Consider the following 14,563-nt stretch of genomic DNA (forward strand, 5'->3'; position numbering starts at 1 on the left):
TATTATATTCAGACAATAAAAAAAATGATGAAAACGATTAGAAAGACTAGTGAGCTTTGGTCTTATAGATATTAAGATTTTATCAAAGCTTAATATACTCTAAATAATACTATTAAATAATAACAAACTTGTGTCTTATTTTGCAGTTACGCCGCCAAGTGGTATGCTATTTCCGTGAGAGCGAGAAAATTGTTGAATCTAATGTTGATGCGTTCCAAAATACCATGTCAGATATCGGCGTGGATGTGTGTCATGTCGTTACAAAATTTCAACACGGTGAGAAATTAACTCGTGATCTTTTTATCAGTCGCTAAGTGATCAAGACATTTTTTAAATTCTTCATTGCTCTCATTTGAGGGGAGTGCTCAGTTTCATTTCCTTATTACAATAAATATGGCATAAAAGTTGAGTCTGAAACGTTCTGACTTTTCACTTACAACTCCCTAGATTATATTTGTATGATTGTTCTCTCGTTAGTATAACGATTAGTGTAATTTTTTCGCCAACAGACTCTAAGAGTGTTAAGACCTGAGCGCTACGCTCATAGTAAGAGCAGATACGTAGAGAGTGTTGCACTTATATACAAGTCAGTACGACTGGTTGCCTATACGTTTCGTTGTCAAGAGCGCCTGCTAACTTTATGACAGTCGCGTGTAACGTATAAGTAACGTAAATAGGAGTGATTTTATATTCGGCAGAAGCTGTAAATATAAATTGTTTCTACACAGGTTATCCAAGCGTCCATGTCTTATTTCACCCTAATAACTTCTATGCGATGATCACTGAATCGATGTTGACGTCATGGCTGTCATATCCGGCTACGAGACTCCTCTACATGCAATCACATAGTTTATCACTGACTTTTTCAACTTATCATAGATTGCTTATAAATGCCGTAGACCAATTCCGCACCGTGGATCGAGCGAAAATAATGTGACTTATGTAAGTTGGACTCATTAAACTTGTTTGCTTTACACACACCTCCGATTACCGCACATACATAGAACATGACGATATGTGTTCGGCCCCTGTTAAGTATATTTTAAATATATTTTATTTGTCCAAACCAAGTTTGAGCCACGCTCTAAAGCAGTTCTCAGTACAGTTTGTCTAATATAACTCGTATAACTTTCACGCTATTATTTTCTGATAATTATTCACTTTTCTTACGACACACACAATCTTTAAGCACTCCGTTTAAGTGCTTCGACACCTGCGATGAGGCGTCTTTGCAACTTACAAACGACACCTACTCGACTATTCCTCTCGTACCTCTCGTATCCCCTCTTTCTCTCTCTCTCTCTCCCTCTCTTATTATCCTCTCTTATTATCTTTCTTACTTAACACCACAAAGGAAATAATAACTTTCTCGAGGGTGAGTATTAGATTGACCGAGCCTTTCATCGTTCTAGCACGTAAGTCCGCGCGAGCTCAATTACCGCGTCATTTCTCGCGACTGTTGCTGAGAGAATTCTTGATTAGGCTGGGAAGACACCGGCGACGCGCCAGTCGCGACTGAGTGGTGAAAATGAATACACCGAGCGATATCTTTCAGTCGCGTTATTACAAAATTAACCGTGCGCTACTCTTGAGTCTAGGGCAATGGCCCTTTCAGGGGGATAGGAATAGACAAGCCGTGTTTGCCACGGTATCGTTTATCGGCATAACGCAAGCCCTTACGCAGGTATATTCATTATATCGCAAGCCTTACCAGTTCTACGTGTGATCGATCTCCATATCGCATTTTTGCCAAGATCTTTCTTCTTGTTCAGATATTAATCATTGTAATCTTAAGCGACAAGGTGGGACCAACAATGACTTCATTTGGTATACATTTTATGTAATATATATATGTATATAATAAACAAAAACTTGGGATATGCTTGTGCCAAAGTCAGATACTACAGTAAATGTGTATAAAAAGATTTGTATACACACACAGAAAATGTTGTTCTTGTTAAATTGCTGTTGTGTATACATCTTAATACAAATCTTAGTATATAGAATAAAAAATAAACTAAAAAATAATGAGGTTACGTATAACTCCACTTTGTTGTTTATGTCGTTTAATTTGTCGTTAGGGATTGAAAACAAGGGGAATGCACACTCATGTAAAAATATTGTTGTATGTATTAGATGTAAAATTCGAGTTCGAATTTTAGGAACGGATAAGAATTTAGCGAAATTTGTTAAAGTAAATATTCGGCGATTGCGAAATTACATTTTGGAAGACTTTTGGGAGTGCTTTTTGTATCTTTATATTCTTTCTATCGTATCTTTATCCCGCCACGAGTTCTCGTATTTAAGGTACTCGCCTTAGTGACACTACGCGACGACCTGGAAGCGACTTTAGAGTGTGTACCACCGCTCATAGTAGATTGCGTTTGCATTGTTAAATTAACAAATTTATGGTGCAACATGGAGAAGGTATAGAAATGATAACAGTGATTTTCGTGTGCGTAGTCACATTTCTAAAGAGATGCGATTTTAAGCCGTAGATCAAAATACTTTTTCTACACATACAAAGGGACTGGTGTTCGTGGGCTATCCAGAGCGAATTCGAAATTTTACATAAGTTCGCCGAGAGTGGAAGAAGTATAACGATCGGCTATGCTGGTAAGATGTTGACAGTCACTTTTGTCATATTAAATATATATTAGTATATTATACTTATACCGCATTCAAGTAAATATTACTTATATTTCGTAAGTTTATATACCTGTGAATCTGCTGTAAGTTTATCATAAACACCAAATTTATTCAAAACAGATCCTAAATCTTAGTAAGTTTAACATTCCATTAAAAAATATTAAGTCAAAACATTTAGTTTGTTTACTACATAGAGTCGAGAAATTTTTTCTTTGATAAAATTTTATGATATTTTTAAATTAAAGAATTAAATGGTAAAGAGAATAAATTTTTCTTTCGAGTACACGATGATAAGCTTTTCTAAAACTTGTAGTGAGTACATTACAAGACTATTATTACGAAAATATTCTTCGTTAAAAGTAATCATTACTTAGAAGAGGAAAAGTAAACAGAGGAAACCATTTTTTTTAGCAGAAAAATGATATTTCTCTGTGTGTAATTTTTCTAAAGCAATGCTTCGATCTAGGTGGCTTATACACGTTCGGCTGTCTCTTCCCGTTGGCGGCGATAATCCCGAAAATAACCGGCACAGCCGTACAGTCCAATTATTCGACGCGGCCAATAGGATTTCCGTATCACGTGGAGTACTATATAGACCTCGAGAAGTACTATTATCCCGTCCTTATTCACAATTACGTAACTACTGCTATTCGTCTCACCACCATAGTCGCGTCCGACACGTGCGTGACTATTTTGGTGCAACATTGTTGTGCATTGTTCTCAGTAGTCAGGTATGTATCTGATAATTTGATATGATAACGATAACGCCAATAATGATAATGACAATTGATATAATGAACATAATAATGTGCAATACTTATGAATACCGTCGCGGGTGTGCAACAATGAAATAAACAGTGAAAATAACTATTGAACTCTTGATTAAGAGCAGTAGTATTCGTTTCTTGATGATAGAAAAAGGAAAAGGCTTATGATGGTAACCATGAATTTTGGTCTGAACAATTAAGATAAAAAGATTTTGAATTGTAGTTCAGAGAGTAAGACCCGTATTAGTCGGTTATTGAGCTTTGTCTCAAGTGAAACGCTTAGATTTGAATTCAGAGTTAGACGAGAGTTCTACAGTTGAGTCACGATTACAGATAGAATGTCACATATATAAGTCGAGTAAAAGATCTAATTCCGGATAAAAATCTGAGTATCTCGCAAGAGAGACAAGTTTCAAGTGACAACTATTAAAATGAACTTAAGAATCACGAAATCACGTAAATTTGCGGCCTTCCTAATTTCGTTCTTTAGGTATCGTCTGGAGCACACACAGAGGTCCATTGAACAGGACAAGGAGCTCGTTACGCTCGAAGGTGATAAGAAATTTTACAGAAATTTTGTGTACTCCATCCAAAAACACGAAGATGCCCTACAGTTAGTATATATGCTTGCGTAAGATTCGTACGAAACGAGAGGAACTTTTTTATCTACATTCTTCATATACAGGGAGTCTGGTAATTCACAGAGGAGCCGCGGCGTACAGGTAGATTAAACAAAAAATTCCTCTACCATTTTGCGAACAATCATGTAAAATTCTAAGTTATTAATTAAAAAAGATTCGTGAATCACACGTCATATGGTAGATAAGCTATGATGGCGACGTCTGCCGCTGTATGCTTGTATATCAGGTCAAACTGAACAAAAGAATCCTCTACTATTTTTCAAATGATTACGTATACGTTTAATTATTAATTAAAGAAGTTTAGTGTACAGTTGTGCGAGATAATGCACCGATTTAGAGGGAGAGATACAGGAATTTTTTGTTTAACTTGATCTACCTGTACGCCGCGGCTCCTTCGTGAGTTACCGGACATCCTGTAGCACTTCATGCAGTCAAATAATTATCAAAACTTTCCTTCGAATAAGATTTGCGCATATCTTGGAAACTATCTATATGAAGGCCTTCTTTTTGGAAGTTGGCCTGATCGTCGGGGCTATGAGCTTCTCGGCTTTACAGGTTCGTGCTGAATAGGTCGTAATGTAACGTATATTTCGATTTTATTTTTAACATGTGATGTTGAAATTGTTTTGCTCGAATTAGGCGGCCAGTGAAACTCTAACTCCAGAACTCGCGATTCGGCATGGCGGCTACATTACCGCGCAGTTGCTACACTTATATATTGCGTGTTGGTTAGGCCAACAAATAATTGATCACAGCAGTTGCGTGTACACGTCGATGTAAGTGACAATTTCTACTGGCTAAGTGCGTGAAAAAACGTGCAGAAATAAACCGCGAAAAAATTTCACAGCGACCATTAGCGTCCTGATCAGGCTGCTAATCGCTTTTTCAGTTATAAAGGTGAATGGTACGAATCGTCGTCCAAGTCCAGGAGACTCTTAAACATGATAATGATGAGGAGCACATTACCGTGTACATTAACTGTCGGGAAAATGATGGTGCTTTCTCTTCCGACTTTCAGCGCGGTAAGGATCATCGTAATTGTCCCCCCTCCTCTTCTCCTTTTTCCTATATACAACTATTTATCTTGTAGAAGACGACTTTTTCGTTCTATTCTCTTTTCTAGGTGATACGTGTGTCCGCTTCATATTTCACTGTTTTGCAATCCGTGCAGTAATTTAAGTTTTTCTGTTTTAAAAAAGCGTAAAAGATTATAATCGGTGCAAAAGTGATGTATACTTCATTACTTAAATAATAGTTAAAATATATTGTCGATATTTATATAGAATAATCAAAGATAGGAACATATAATTTTTCCCAATAATCCTTGGCAAAACAAGTATAGAAGATTTTTAAGGATAATATCTAAAAAATAAAATGAAAGTAAAACTTTCGTAAAACGCGTATAAGTTATTTAAGGGAACGTAGATGAACGATCATGAGTGCCTTGTGTATAAAACTGTTTCCTGTTTTAATTAATTAATTAGTTATGCGTTTTGCAAAATATCCTGTGATCACATAAATTGAGAAAAATGTAATTGGTATTTTTACAATTTTGGTTGGGTCTTGCAAGGATCATTAAATATCTTTATGTACGGCGGTAAGTGAAGCACCATTTTCAAAAGATATCACGGTACTACGTTTCCCCGCGTTGCAACCAGAAATAGACTATAGAAAGAAGGGAATTATCAGTAACAACCTTCTTTCACAGTAATTTGCAACTTAAATGATTTTTCAAGAGAGAAAAAAGGGAGTATATCATAGTACATGTCACAGTACATATCATTATGCGTGTCTCCAACATGTAATTTTCAACCTTTAATTGGAAACACAAAGCCCAGCTGCAACAGATACCGGCTGTCGTAATCGATCACGAACGACTTACTGACGTGAATGTAACAGTATAATAGCGCCTGTACTTCGCGACGTGCAGGGCAATCAACGTTGAAACGGAATTTTTCATCAGCAAATTTCACCGGCAGGACAGCGGTAGGCAAAGAGGCGAAATGGACAACGTCGATAAGTTCTTTCGAGAATCGCACTACAATATTGTGCGACTTTTATTGAGTTTAAGCGGTCTGTGGCCTTTCCAAAGCAAAGCCTTTCGTTACGCAATTTACTGCGGATTGTTATTACTGAACGGATCTGGCATTACGTTCCAGGTAAAGAGAGAAGACGCACCTTGTTATTACGCATATCATTTTGCATTTTGCATGTTCATCTCTACTGTTTAACGGAAAGTTCGGCAAATTGGCATTACAGTTAGGACTACAGCGCATAGAATGCAATAAAATTTGTTTTCTAAATTTCTTGAAGTGAAAAGTGATAATATTTTTTTACTCCACAAGAGTGAATGTTTCATTTAAGATCAGATTGAAGTCTGACTCCATATGAAAGAATGTTTCGATAGACTGGAGCGTGTACCTCCAAGGGTGGAATGTATCAGATTCATTTTCCAATTTCGATTGAAAATATTAACTCCACAATTTACAGTGGAAAATTCACTCTGTAAGAGTAAAAATAATTCGATCTCGAGTGACTCGGCTGTTCGAATCTCAGTTACTTCTCACATAAGTCCATTGCATAATAGAATAAGGAATTAATATCTCAAATCCCAATCAATGCGGATCAGTGACGAACGCGCGAATGTAATCTGTGGCGAATTTAGGTGTTGGGTATTATCGAGTTTCGGAACGACCCTGAAGAGATAATACAATTTACATCATTGATGATTTACTATACGGTCATCATAGGGAAAGCGATCTGCGTTGCGTGTACCTTATCCAAGGTGTGTAAGTTAGAACGGCTGGCCGATAATTGATGCGATTAATTGATTAATCCATATGATTATGCGTCAACCGGTAAGATACACCTATACGTCCATAATATTGGGAGGTGAAAAAAGAAACAATGCATTCAGAATTAGATTAACTTGAAATTACAGGTCAAGATCATGCTGATGAAAATAAAAAAACATTGGATTTCCCCGAAGACGGATGAAGAGACTGCAATTCTGTATTCCTATGCATCATATGGGCAAAAGTTTGGCTACGTGTACACAGGTAAATGTATCGACTAAATGTGACTGAAACGTGAGTTTACTACTGCTATTGAATGCAATCGATTTCAAATTAAGTCAATTGAAATGTTCGGTCAAAAGTTAAAGTCAGTGAAAAGTGATGCATTTTCTTCTTGAACCGCAGTCAACTTTTATAGCAAAGTGAAACTTAAGTAATATACGTAAAATACACTAAAGTGTACTTTACAGTACACGAATGCTGTCAAAACGTAAGATATCAGACAATGACGGCGATAATTTGATCGACGAATTATTGAACGCAATAATGGATAAATTCAAGTTTCTCTATAAAATCCAAACGAACCTCTTAACTGACAGTTCAAAAAGTTTGAGCCGAATTTTTCGACTGATGCAATTAATCTGACGTATTCGATCCCCAACCAGTTGTTTTGTATGGACATTCCATCCTCTATCTAAGTGAGAGTTTGTTGGAGAAGTTTACGTACGTGGAATCAAATGGGACAAATGAAACATCAAGCGCCCCTGTGGGTTTACCTTTTCGTCCTATTAATTATATGGTCGACATAGACACATATTACGTCCCGATTTTTTTACACACAGTCATGTGCGAAATAACATACGTGACAATCCTATGCGCAGTCGATGTCTTGTATTTTACATCTGTTCAATATTACTGCGGCCTGATCGCAGCTCTGAGGTGAGAATCCGCGTGATTACTTCCATGATTATACCTCGATACTGAGAAATAAAAACGTGGCCGGATGCCGTTTGAAGATTAGCCTTTGCGTTGACAAAAATGCCAAAACCAATTTTCTTATTTCCGGATAACATCGTGGCTTAGGTACAACTTGGAAAATGCGTGCAATTTGAAAGATTTCGACGATCTATTAAAGAACGTCACGAAGAACGGTAAATCTTACTCCATTGTTGCTTACAGCATTCAAAGACACACTGAAGCGATACAGTTAGTACATACGATCATTTATTGTTTTCACGATGGTAACACGCAGGTTTGGGAAAACTTATTAAAAGTAACTCGTCGCCGTCGCTCGTTATGTATTTAGAAAAGCGACTTGCTGTCTTTACCGTTGCTTGTTTTAAAAAATAACTTAAGAAGTAATGAGATGTTACGATTTTTGTCACATTTTGTCACATTTCACAAAATTATAAAGATATTTTTTACAATGCGCAGCCCATACATGTATATATACAATTACATTCGTTATTAGACAAAAATTAATTGCTGTTACCGTTATTAATGGAGAAATTAAGTCTTTTCTTATCTGTTATTAAGAGAAAGTAATTTGTAATGAAGTTACAAATATGACGGGTTATTTCCCAGCCTTGGTAATAGATAAATGGGAAATACGTGACGAGAAATTAATACAATCTCACATATTACGGCAGATTTATTGATATCCTGGAGTCATCGTACAGGCTACCTCTTCTCGTCCATATGGGCAGTGTTATGTTGACTATAAGTATCGTAGGATTCCAGGTGCATTTTCGTATAATATATTGAAAAAAAAACTGTAATTGTTACCCAGTAATCTCGATCAAGAGATATACCCCTTTGCAGATGATTACAAATATCGAAGACATGAACCGCGCATCGCAACATTTTGTTTATCTTAATATCGTTCTTCTTAATACGTTTTTCGAGAACTGGCAAGGTCAGAGAATCATAGATTCCAACGAAATGCTGTATCAATCCATGTAAGTTTAATACAATATCAGATATACGTTCTTAAAATCGCAAAAATTGCAATGTCAGTAACACTAACTTCCCAGCACATAAGTGTCGGATACAGCCTATGAAATAACAATAATTTGTTGCGTTGACAGATATAAGATGAAGTGGTATGAAATGCCGAATGCAGCGAAAAAGCTAGTAATCTTGATGATGATGAGATGCTTAAAACCGTCGCAGTTAACGGCCGGCAAGATAATCGTGCTTTCGTACGAGAATTTCAGCGCGGTGGGTGCAATTATATTCTGTGAAAATCCACATATAAGTCTACTTTCCATTGTGTAATTTTTGGTTTTAGGTAATACGAATGTCCTCGTCATATTTTATGCTGCTGCGATCTATGCAAACTATGTAAAATATTTTTAGAAAATTCGCGATTATCGAATTTCATAGGTAGATGAATTAGTAGAAAACAAATATCCACCGATTACTTGATTCGTATATTCTAGGTGAATTTCATAATTCATTTCATGAAAAAATTTGAGAAAAAAGTTGTATAAATAACATTTGACTTGCAAGTAATCTTTTGCAGTTAGTTCCTGCGCGCGCCATACGGAAAAATTCTTATAAAAAATTTGACAATGCCATCTTCTAATTGATCGAAATTATACATACGTGTGTATGTGTGTGCGTGCGTGTGCGGGTATGTGTGCGTACATAATCTAACAATACACTCAATTAATTTCAAAAAACTGGACTTCTGCCAACAGTGAAAAAAACATGTAGGCTACTGACTGTTTTCGATCACTTATGCACATCACCACATCACGATCATGAAATATACATTTACGCAGTAATCTTTATTTGTGTTTTTCGGAGTACAAAGCAACTTTCGATTGCTTTACAATCTCATCTCTCTCTATCTCTATTGCGCGCTCTCTCTCTCTCTTTCCCCATTCTCTCCTTACATCCACATCAATTTTCTCAAATGTTTTTTTCTACTTCCATCCTTATCCAAAATCTATCGTAAAATAAATGATTTTATGTATGAAGTTTTATAGTGAGAATGACCACAGGTACCTTTCATATGAAGGTACATTTCTCTCGCTTTTGAGAATAATAAGATGACGAAAATCTTTCTTAGCAGTGGTAAGTAAAATAGCCTGATGATTGCACGATAACTTCGTCATAGCAAAAAATTGACCTCTCACTACACTAGTATAAAAAAAAAAATAAACCAGCGTAGAGCTATTTTTTTTATAACATAACGTTTTATTTCAGAAATTTGCTGTTGAAACGACTTTCTAAGAGAATATTGTATAGAATCTATTACAGTAGCACTGCGCAATTTCGACTGTGCAGCTTTCTACTAATAATTTGCAAGAAACTGTCTGTCTCTACAAATTGATGCTTAATATTGCAATCGATTGCAGACGACTTATCTCCCCGGTTTGATAATGAAAACGTAACAGTGACAGTGTGCGTTTCGCGGAGCCTCTTTGAAACGGAATTTCTTATAAGCAAACGACTATGGATCTATACCCCGAGTGAAGTGAATCTTACTGTTATAAACTGACGATTCTAGATGAGAGGCGAGATGGACAGTACCGACAAGTTCTTTCGAGAATCGCAATATAATATTATGCGGCTTCTATTGAGTTTCAGCGGTCTATGGCCCTTCCATAGCAGAGCCACTCGTTACGCAATTTATTGCGGATACCTGTTAGTGATGGGATCTAGCTTCACGTTCCAGGTACAAAGAGAAGGCATGCCTTGTTATCGAGAGATATTAAGTATATCATTTTGCGTGTTCGTCTCCGTTGTCTAACGGAAAGTTCGACAAACTCACATTACAGTTAGAGCTACGCATGGAAAGCAGTAAGACTTGCTTTTCAAATTTTTTGGAGTCAAAAGTGGCAGTATTTTTTCACTCAAGTTTATAATGAAAATTCACTGTGTAAGAATGAAAAATAACTCAAATTCGTCTGTCACCCTACTTTTCGAGTGAAATTTTGCTCGAAAATATTTAGAAAGTGAGCAGTAAATAAATTGGTGAATCGCGTTCGAGATTATATTAGAAACGTAAAATCACGACGTCAAAATTTTTTTCAACTGTGATCAACACGTTTATTTTTTAAGTTTTAATACTTATATTTTTCTGTGTGTCATAGCTCTTAATTGTTATAATCGTATTGCACGTGTAGACGTTCGCACGTGTGTGTGTTGTGTGTGTTAAGATAGCCAAACTCGTGCATGCATGTTCTGAACAGAGTCTACCAAATTTTTGATGATAGAAAAGCTACAAATCCTATCCAGAATATGTTCTATCCGATGATGGTGCCAGAATGCCACAGAAATCTGACAAAGCTTGCTGACATGCTTTACTAGTAAATTGACGACAGAAGCCAAGCAGAACCTGTAGTAGTCTGACAGCAGAATTGCTGCGCACAATTGTTAAAACCTGTTCAGTTTCAAAAGAAGAGATAAATAATATAGTGAAAAATTTAATTAACATTTTGTGATGCAATATAATTTGGTTCAATTTTGAATTTATTTTTAAATTATTGAAGCATAGCTAACAGTGATTCTATAATGACGTAAATAATAATTTTGTTTCTTTTATATATATATATATATATATATAAATACATATAAAATAGAAGATTGATATACACATACACACACACACATATATATATATATATATATATATATTTTTTTTTTTTTTTTCTTTTTCTTAAGCTTTGCGTTATTATACGAATAATTTTCTGTTTCTACGAAGAAAAATACATAAGAAAACATAAACATAAAACAATCTCCGAGTGGTCGCGAAACTTTTAAACAGTTATATTTTTCTTTGTCATAAAATCATGTCAACAGGCCATGTCGCCAGAACATATACTTAGTAATAGTTGGTTATAATATTATTGTGGGATTCTGATCGAATTTTTGCCAATCTGCCAGCATACTGCTACAACAATTTGCTTATTGGATATACGGTATCCAAGTATATTTTGAAATGTAGTTCTTTACTCCTACCAGACTGACACGCTATATAGGCTGCACGCATATGAGAAGTAACTAGGATGTGGAGAGTAGACTTCAAAACAAAAAGTTTATATGAATATATGTCCTATATTTTATGGTTTCTGAAATATAGATAAATTTTCCAAAGTTCTGCTGAACGCATACTCTAAATATACTCTTATTACAGAGTATGATGTACAAAATATGGTAGGTACTTGTACGTTTATGTAAAATCTACTTACGTAAAATTTGGACACATAAATCTTCGCGTGTGGAACAAGGTTCCTCGAACATCCAAGTCACACTTAAGGTGTTTGAACGTGTCAGACAATCAATGATACAACGTTTGTAGACGTGCATTTAAGCGTAGAACATTTTGAATAGTCATTCTAGAGCGACGTGCTGATATCACTGCCAGTACACAGGTAAGGCTGCAACTATACGAACAAGGGTATATATCGTAGGGCTATTAATCTACTTTCAGAAGAATCTTTGAAACTCTGTATCTGCGAAATTATCGAATATAGGACATATTTTTATACGGACTTTTTTTGTTGTTTTGAGATCTACAGTCCCATATATATATATATATATATATATATATATATATATATATATATATATATCCCAGTTATTTCCCATATAAATCCATACATACCTTGTATAATAGAATAAGAAATCAATATCTATGTACCATTCAAGCCGTTTAATCAACTGTGCGAAATGCTAGAGAAACACGCGAATGTAATCTGTGGTGAATTTAGGTGTTGGGTATGCTCGAGGTTCGGTCGGATATTTTCGAGGTGATCGATTTTTTACCATTGGCAATTAACTATACGTACGTTATAGCGAAAGTGATCTACATTGCATGTACCTTACCTAAGGTGTGTAAATTATAATAACGCTGGCCATTAATCGATTCGATTAATTGATTAATCGATATGATTACACGTCAACCGTTAAAATATGTCCGCAAACCCGTAAGATCGGTAAAGTAAGGAACAATTCACTCACAATTTGATTAACTTGAAATTACAGCTCAAGATTCTGCTGATGAAAATAAAAGTGCATTGGGCCTCCCCGAAGACGAACGAAGAGACTATAATTCTGCGTTCTTATGCGACATATGGACGAAAGTTTAGTTACGTGTTAACAGGTAAATGTATCGACTAAATGTGACTAAAACGTGGATTTATTACTGTTACTGAATGCAAAAAACACTAAATATCTGATCAATTGAAAAGCTCGGACAAAAGTTAAAGTCAGTGAAAAGTGAAATATTTCCTTCTTTAACCGCGGACAACTTTTATAATAAAGTGAAATTTAAGTAATATACCTAAAACTTCTACAGTACAAAGAATGTTGCTAAAACGTCGATAAAAGATAACAGACAATGACGGCGATAACTTGGTCGATGAACTATTGGTTCCCATTGAATGCAACAATGAATAAATTCACGTCTCTCTGAAAAATCCAAACAAATCTTTTGACTGACAGTTCGAAAAGTCCGAACCGAACTTTTCGACGGATGAAATTAATTTGACGTATTCGGTCCGCAACCAGTTGTTATGTATGGACATTCCATCCTTTACCTATCTGAGAATCTGTTGGAGAAGTTGACGTACATTGAATCCAAATCAAATGGAACAAGTGAAACATTAGACAGCCAAGTGGGTTTACCTTTTCGCGTTAATTACTTTGTCGACATAGATACGTATTACGCCCTGATTTTCTTACACACGGTCATATGCGAAATACTGTACTTGAATTTTATATGTGCAGTCGATGTTTTGTATTTGACATTTGTTGAATATTACTGCGGCCTGCTCGCAGCTCTGAGGTAAGAGTCCACGTGATTGTCCCCACCTACGAGACTGAGAAATAAAATTGTGGCCAGTTTCGGTTGGAAATTAGGTATCGCGTCGACAAAAGTGTTAAAATTAATGTTCTTATTTCCGGATAACATCGTGGCTTAGCTGTATCATGGAAAATGCACACAATTTGAAAGGCGGTGTCGACGATCCGTTAAAGCACGTCACGAAGAACGGTAAATCTTATTCCATTGTCGCTTACAGCATTCAAAGACACACCGAGGCGATACAGTTAGTACATGCAATACATGCGATGACTTATTACTTTCATGGCTGGTAAGGTTTAAGAAAACTTTCTAAAAGTAACTCGTCGCCGTCACTCGTTATTTGGAAAAATGACTCACTGCCTTTACCGTTGCTCGTCTCGAAAAATGACTCAAGAAGTAATGAGTCGCTACGATTTTGGTTATATATTTCACAAATTATGAAGATCTTTTTTTTACAATACGCTGCTGCCCATACATGTATATGTATACATTATATCCGTTACAATTATATTCGTTACTATTACATAAAAAGAAATATAATAACTGTTACATAATTAATGAAGAAATTATGTCTCTTCTTATCTGTTATTGAGAGAAAGTAATTGAAACACTGTTACAAATGACGTGTTACTTCTCACAGCCTTGATAATAGATAAATAGTAAATACGTACTGTGATAAATTAATATTAATATTAATATTAATATTAATATTAATATCTCATATATTACGGCAGATTTATTGATATCCTGGAGTCATTGTACAGGCTACCCCTTTTCATCCATATGGGTTGTATCATGTTGATGATAAGTATTATAGGATTTCAGGTGCATTTTCGTATATTGAAAAGCGTACGGTAATAATTATGCAATGATCTCAATGAAGTGATACATTTC

At 35.6% G+C, this 14,563-nt stretch overlaps 5 protein-coding genes across 5 annotated transcripts in view; all 5 read left to right on the plus strand.

The window, feature by feature from the left end:
- LOC116851327 (odorant receptor 13a-like) overlaps positions 1 to 1,129 on the plus strand; it is an 8,957-nt gene extending 7,828 nt beyond the window's left edge. Inside the window, exons 4-5 of the mRNA XM_032830630.1 lie at positions 147 to 276; positions 729 to 1,129. Coding sequence (XP_032686521.1) covers positions 147 to 276; positions 729 to 779 — 181 coding nt within the window. The 3' untranslated portion in view covers positions 780 to 1,129. The remainder of the gene's footprint in view (positions 1 to 146; positions 277 to 728) is intronic.
- A 399-nt stretch (positions 1,130 to 1,528) lies between these two features.
- On the plus strand, positions 1,529 to 5,389 carry LOC116851308 (odorant receptor 13a-like). The gene is made up of 9 exons (XM_032830607.1): positions 1,529 to 1,684; positions 2,308 to 2,427; positions 2,499 to 2,616; positions 3,116 to 3,380; positions 3,907 to 4,029; positions 4,522 to 4,612; positions 4,697 to 4,833; positions 4,947 to 5,079; positions 5,181 to 5,389. The coding sequence occupies exons 1-9, from the start codon at positions 1,529 to 1,531 to the stop codon at positions 5,229 to 5,231; spliced, it is 1,194 nt and encodes a 397-aa protein (XP_032686498.1). The 3' UTR covers positions 5,232 to 5,389.
- Positions 5,390 to 7,648: 2,259 nt separating this feature from the next.
- LOC116851333 (odorant receptor 9a-like) lies at positions 7,649 to 9,267 on the plus strand. Its single transcript, XM_032830638.1, has 6 exons — positions 7,649 to 7,791; positions 7,936 to 8,058; positions 8,502 to 8,592; positions 8,674 to 8,810; positions 8,940 to 9,072; positions 9,143 to 9,267. The coding sequence occupies exons 1-6, from the start codon at positions 7,649 to 7,651 to the stop codon at positions 9,197 to 9,199; spliced, it is 684 nt and encodes a 227-aa protein (XP_032686529.1). The 3' UTR covers positions 9,200 to 9,267.
- A 565-nt stretch (positions 9,268 to 9,832) lies between these two features.
- Positions 9,833 to 13,276, plus strand: LOC116851328. The gene is made up of 3 exons (XM_032830631.1): positions 9,833 to 10,537; positions 12,576 to 12,695; positions 12,850 to 13,276. The coding sequence occupies exons 1-3, from the start codon at positions 10,370 to 10,372 to the stop codon at positions 12,982 to 12,984; spliced, it is 423 nt and encodes a 140-aa protein (XP_032686522.1). The 5' UTR covers positions 9,833 to 10,369; the 3' UTR covers positions 12,985 to 13,276.
- A 29-nt stretch (positions 13,277 to 13,305) lies between these two features.
- LOC116851334 (odorant receptor 67a-like) overlaps positions 13,306 to 14,563 on the plus strand; it is a 1,994-nt gene continuing 736 nt past the window's right edge. The window contains exons 1-3 of the mRNA XM_032830639.1: positions 13,306 to 13,651; positions 13,788 to 13,913; positions 14,404 to 14,494. Coding sequence (XP_032686530.1) covers positions 13,380 to 13,651; positions 13,788 to 13,913; positions 14,404 to 14,494 — 489 coding nt within the window. The 5' untranslated portion in view covers positions 13,306 to 13,379. The remainder of the gene's footprint in view (positions 13,652 to 13,787; positions 13,914 to 14,403; positions 14,495 to 14,563) is intronic.

Source organism: Odontomachus brunneus, unplaced genomic scaffold (assembly GCF_010583005.1).
Source record: "Odontomachus brunneus isolate Ranch 3 - 2012 unplaced genomic scaffold, Obru_v1 Obru_scaffold_171, whole genome shotgun sequence".
Classification (NCBI taxonomy): domain Eukaryota; kingdom Metazoa; phylum Arthropoda; class Insecta; order Hymenoptera; family Formicidae; genus Odontomachus; species Odontomachus brunneus.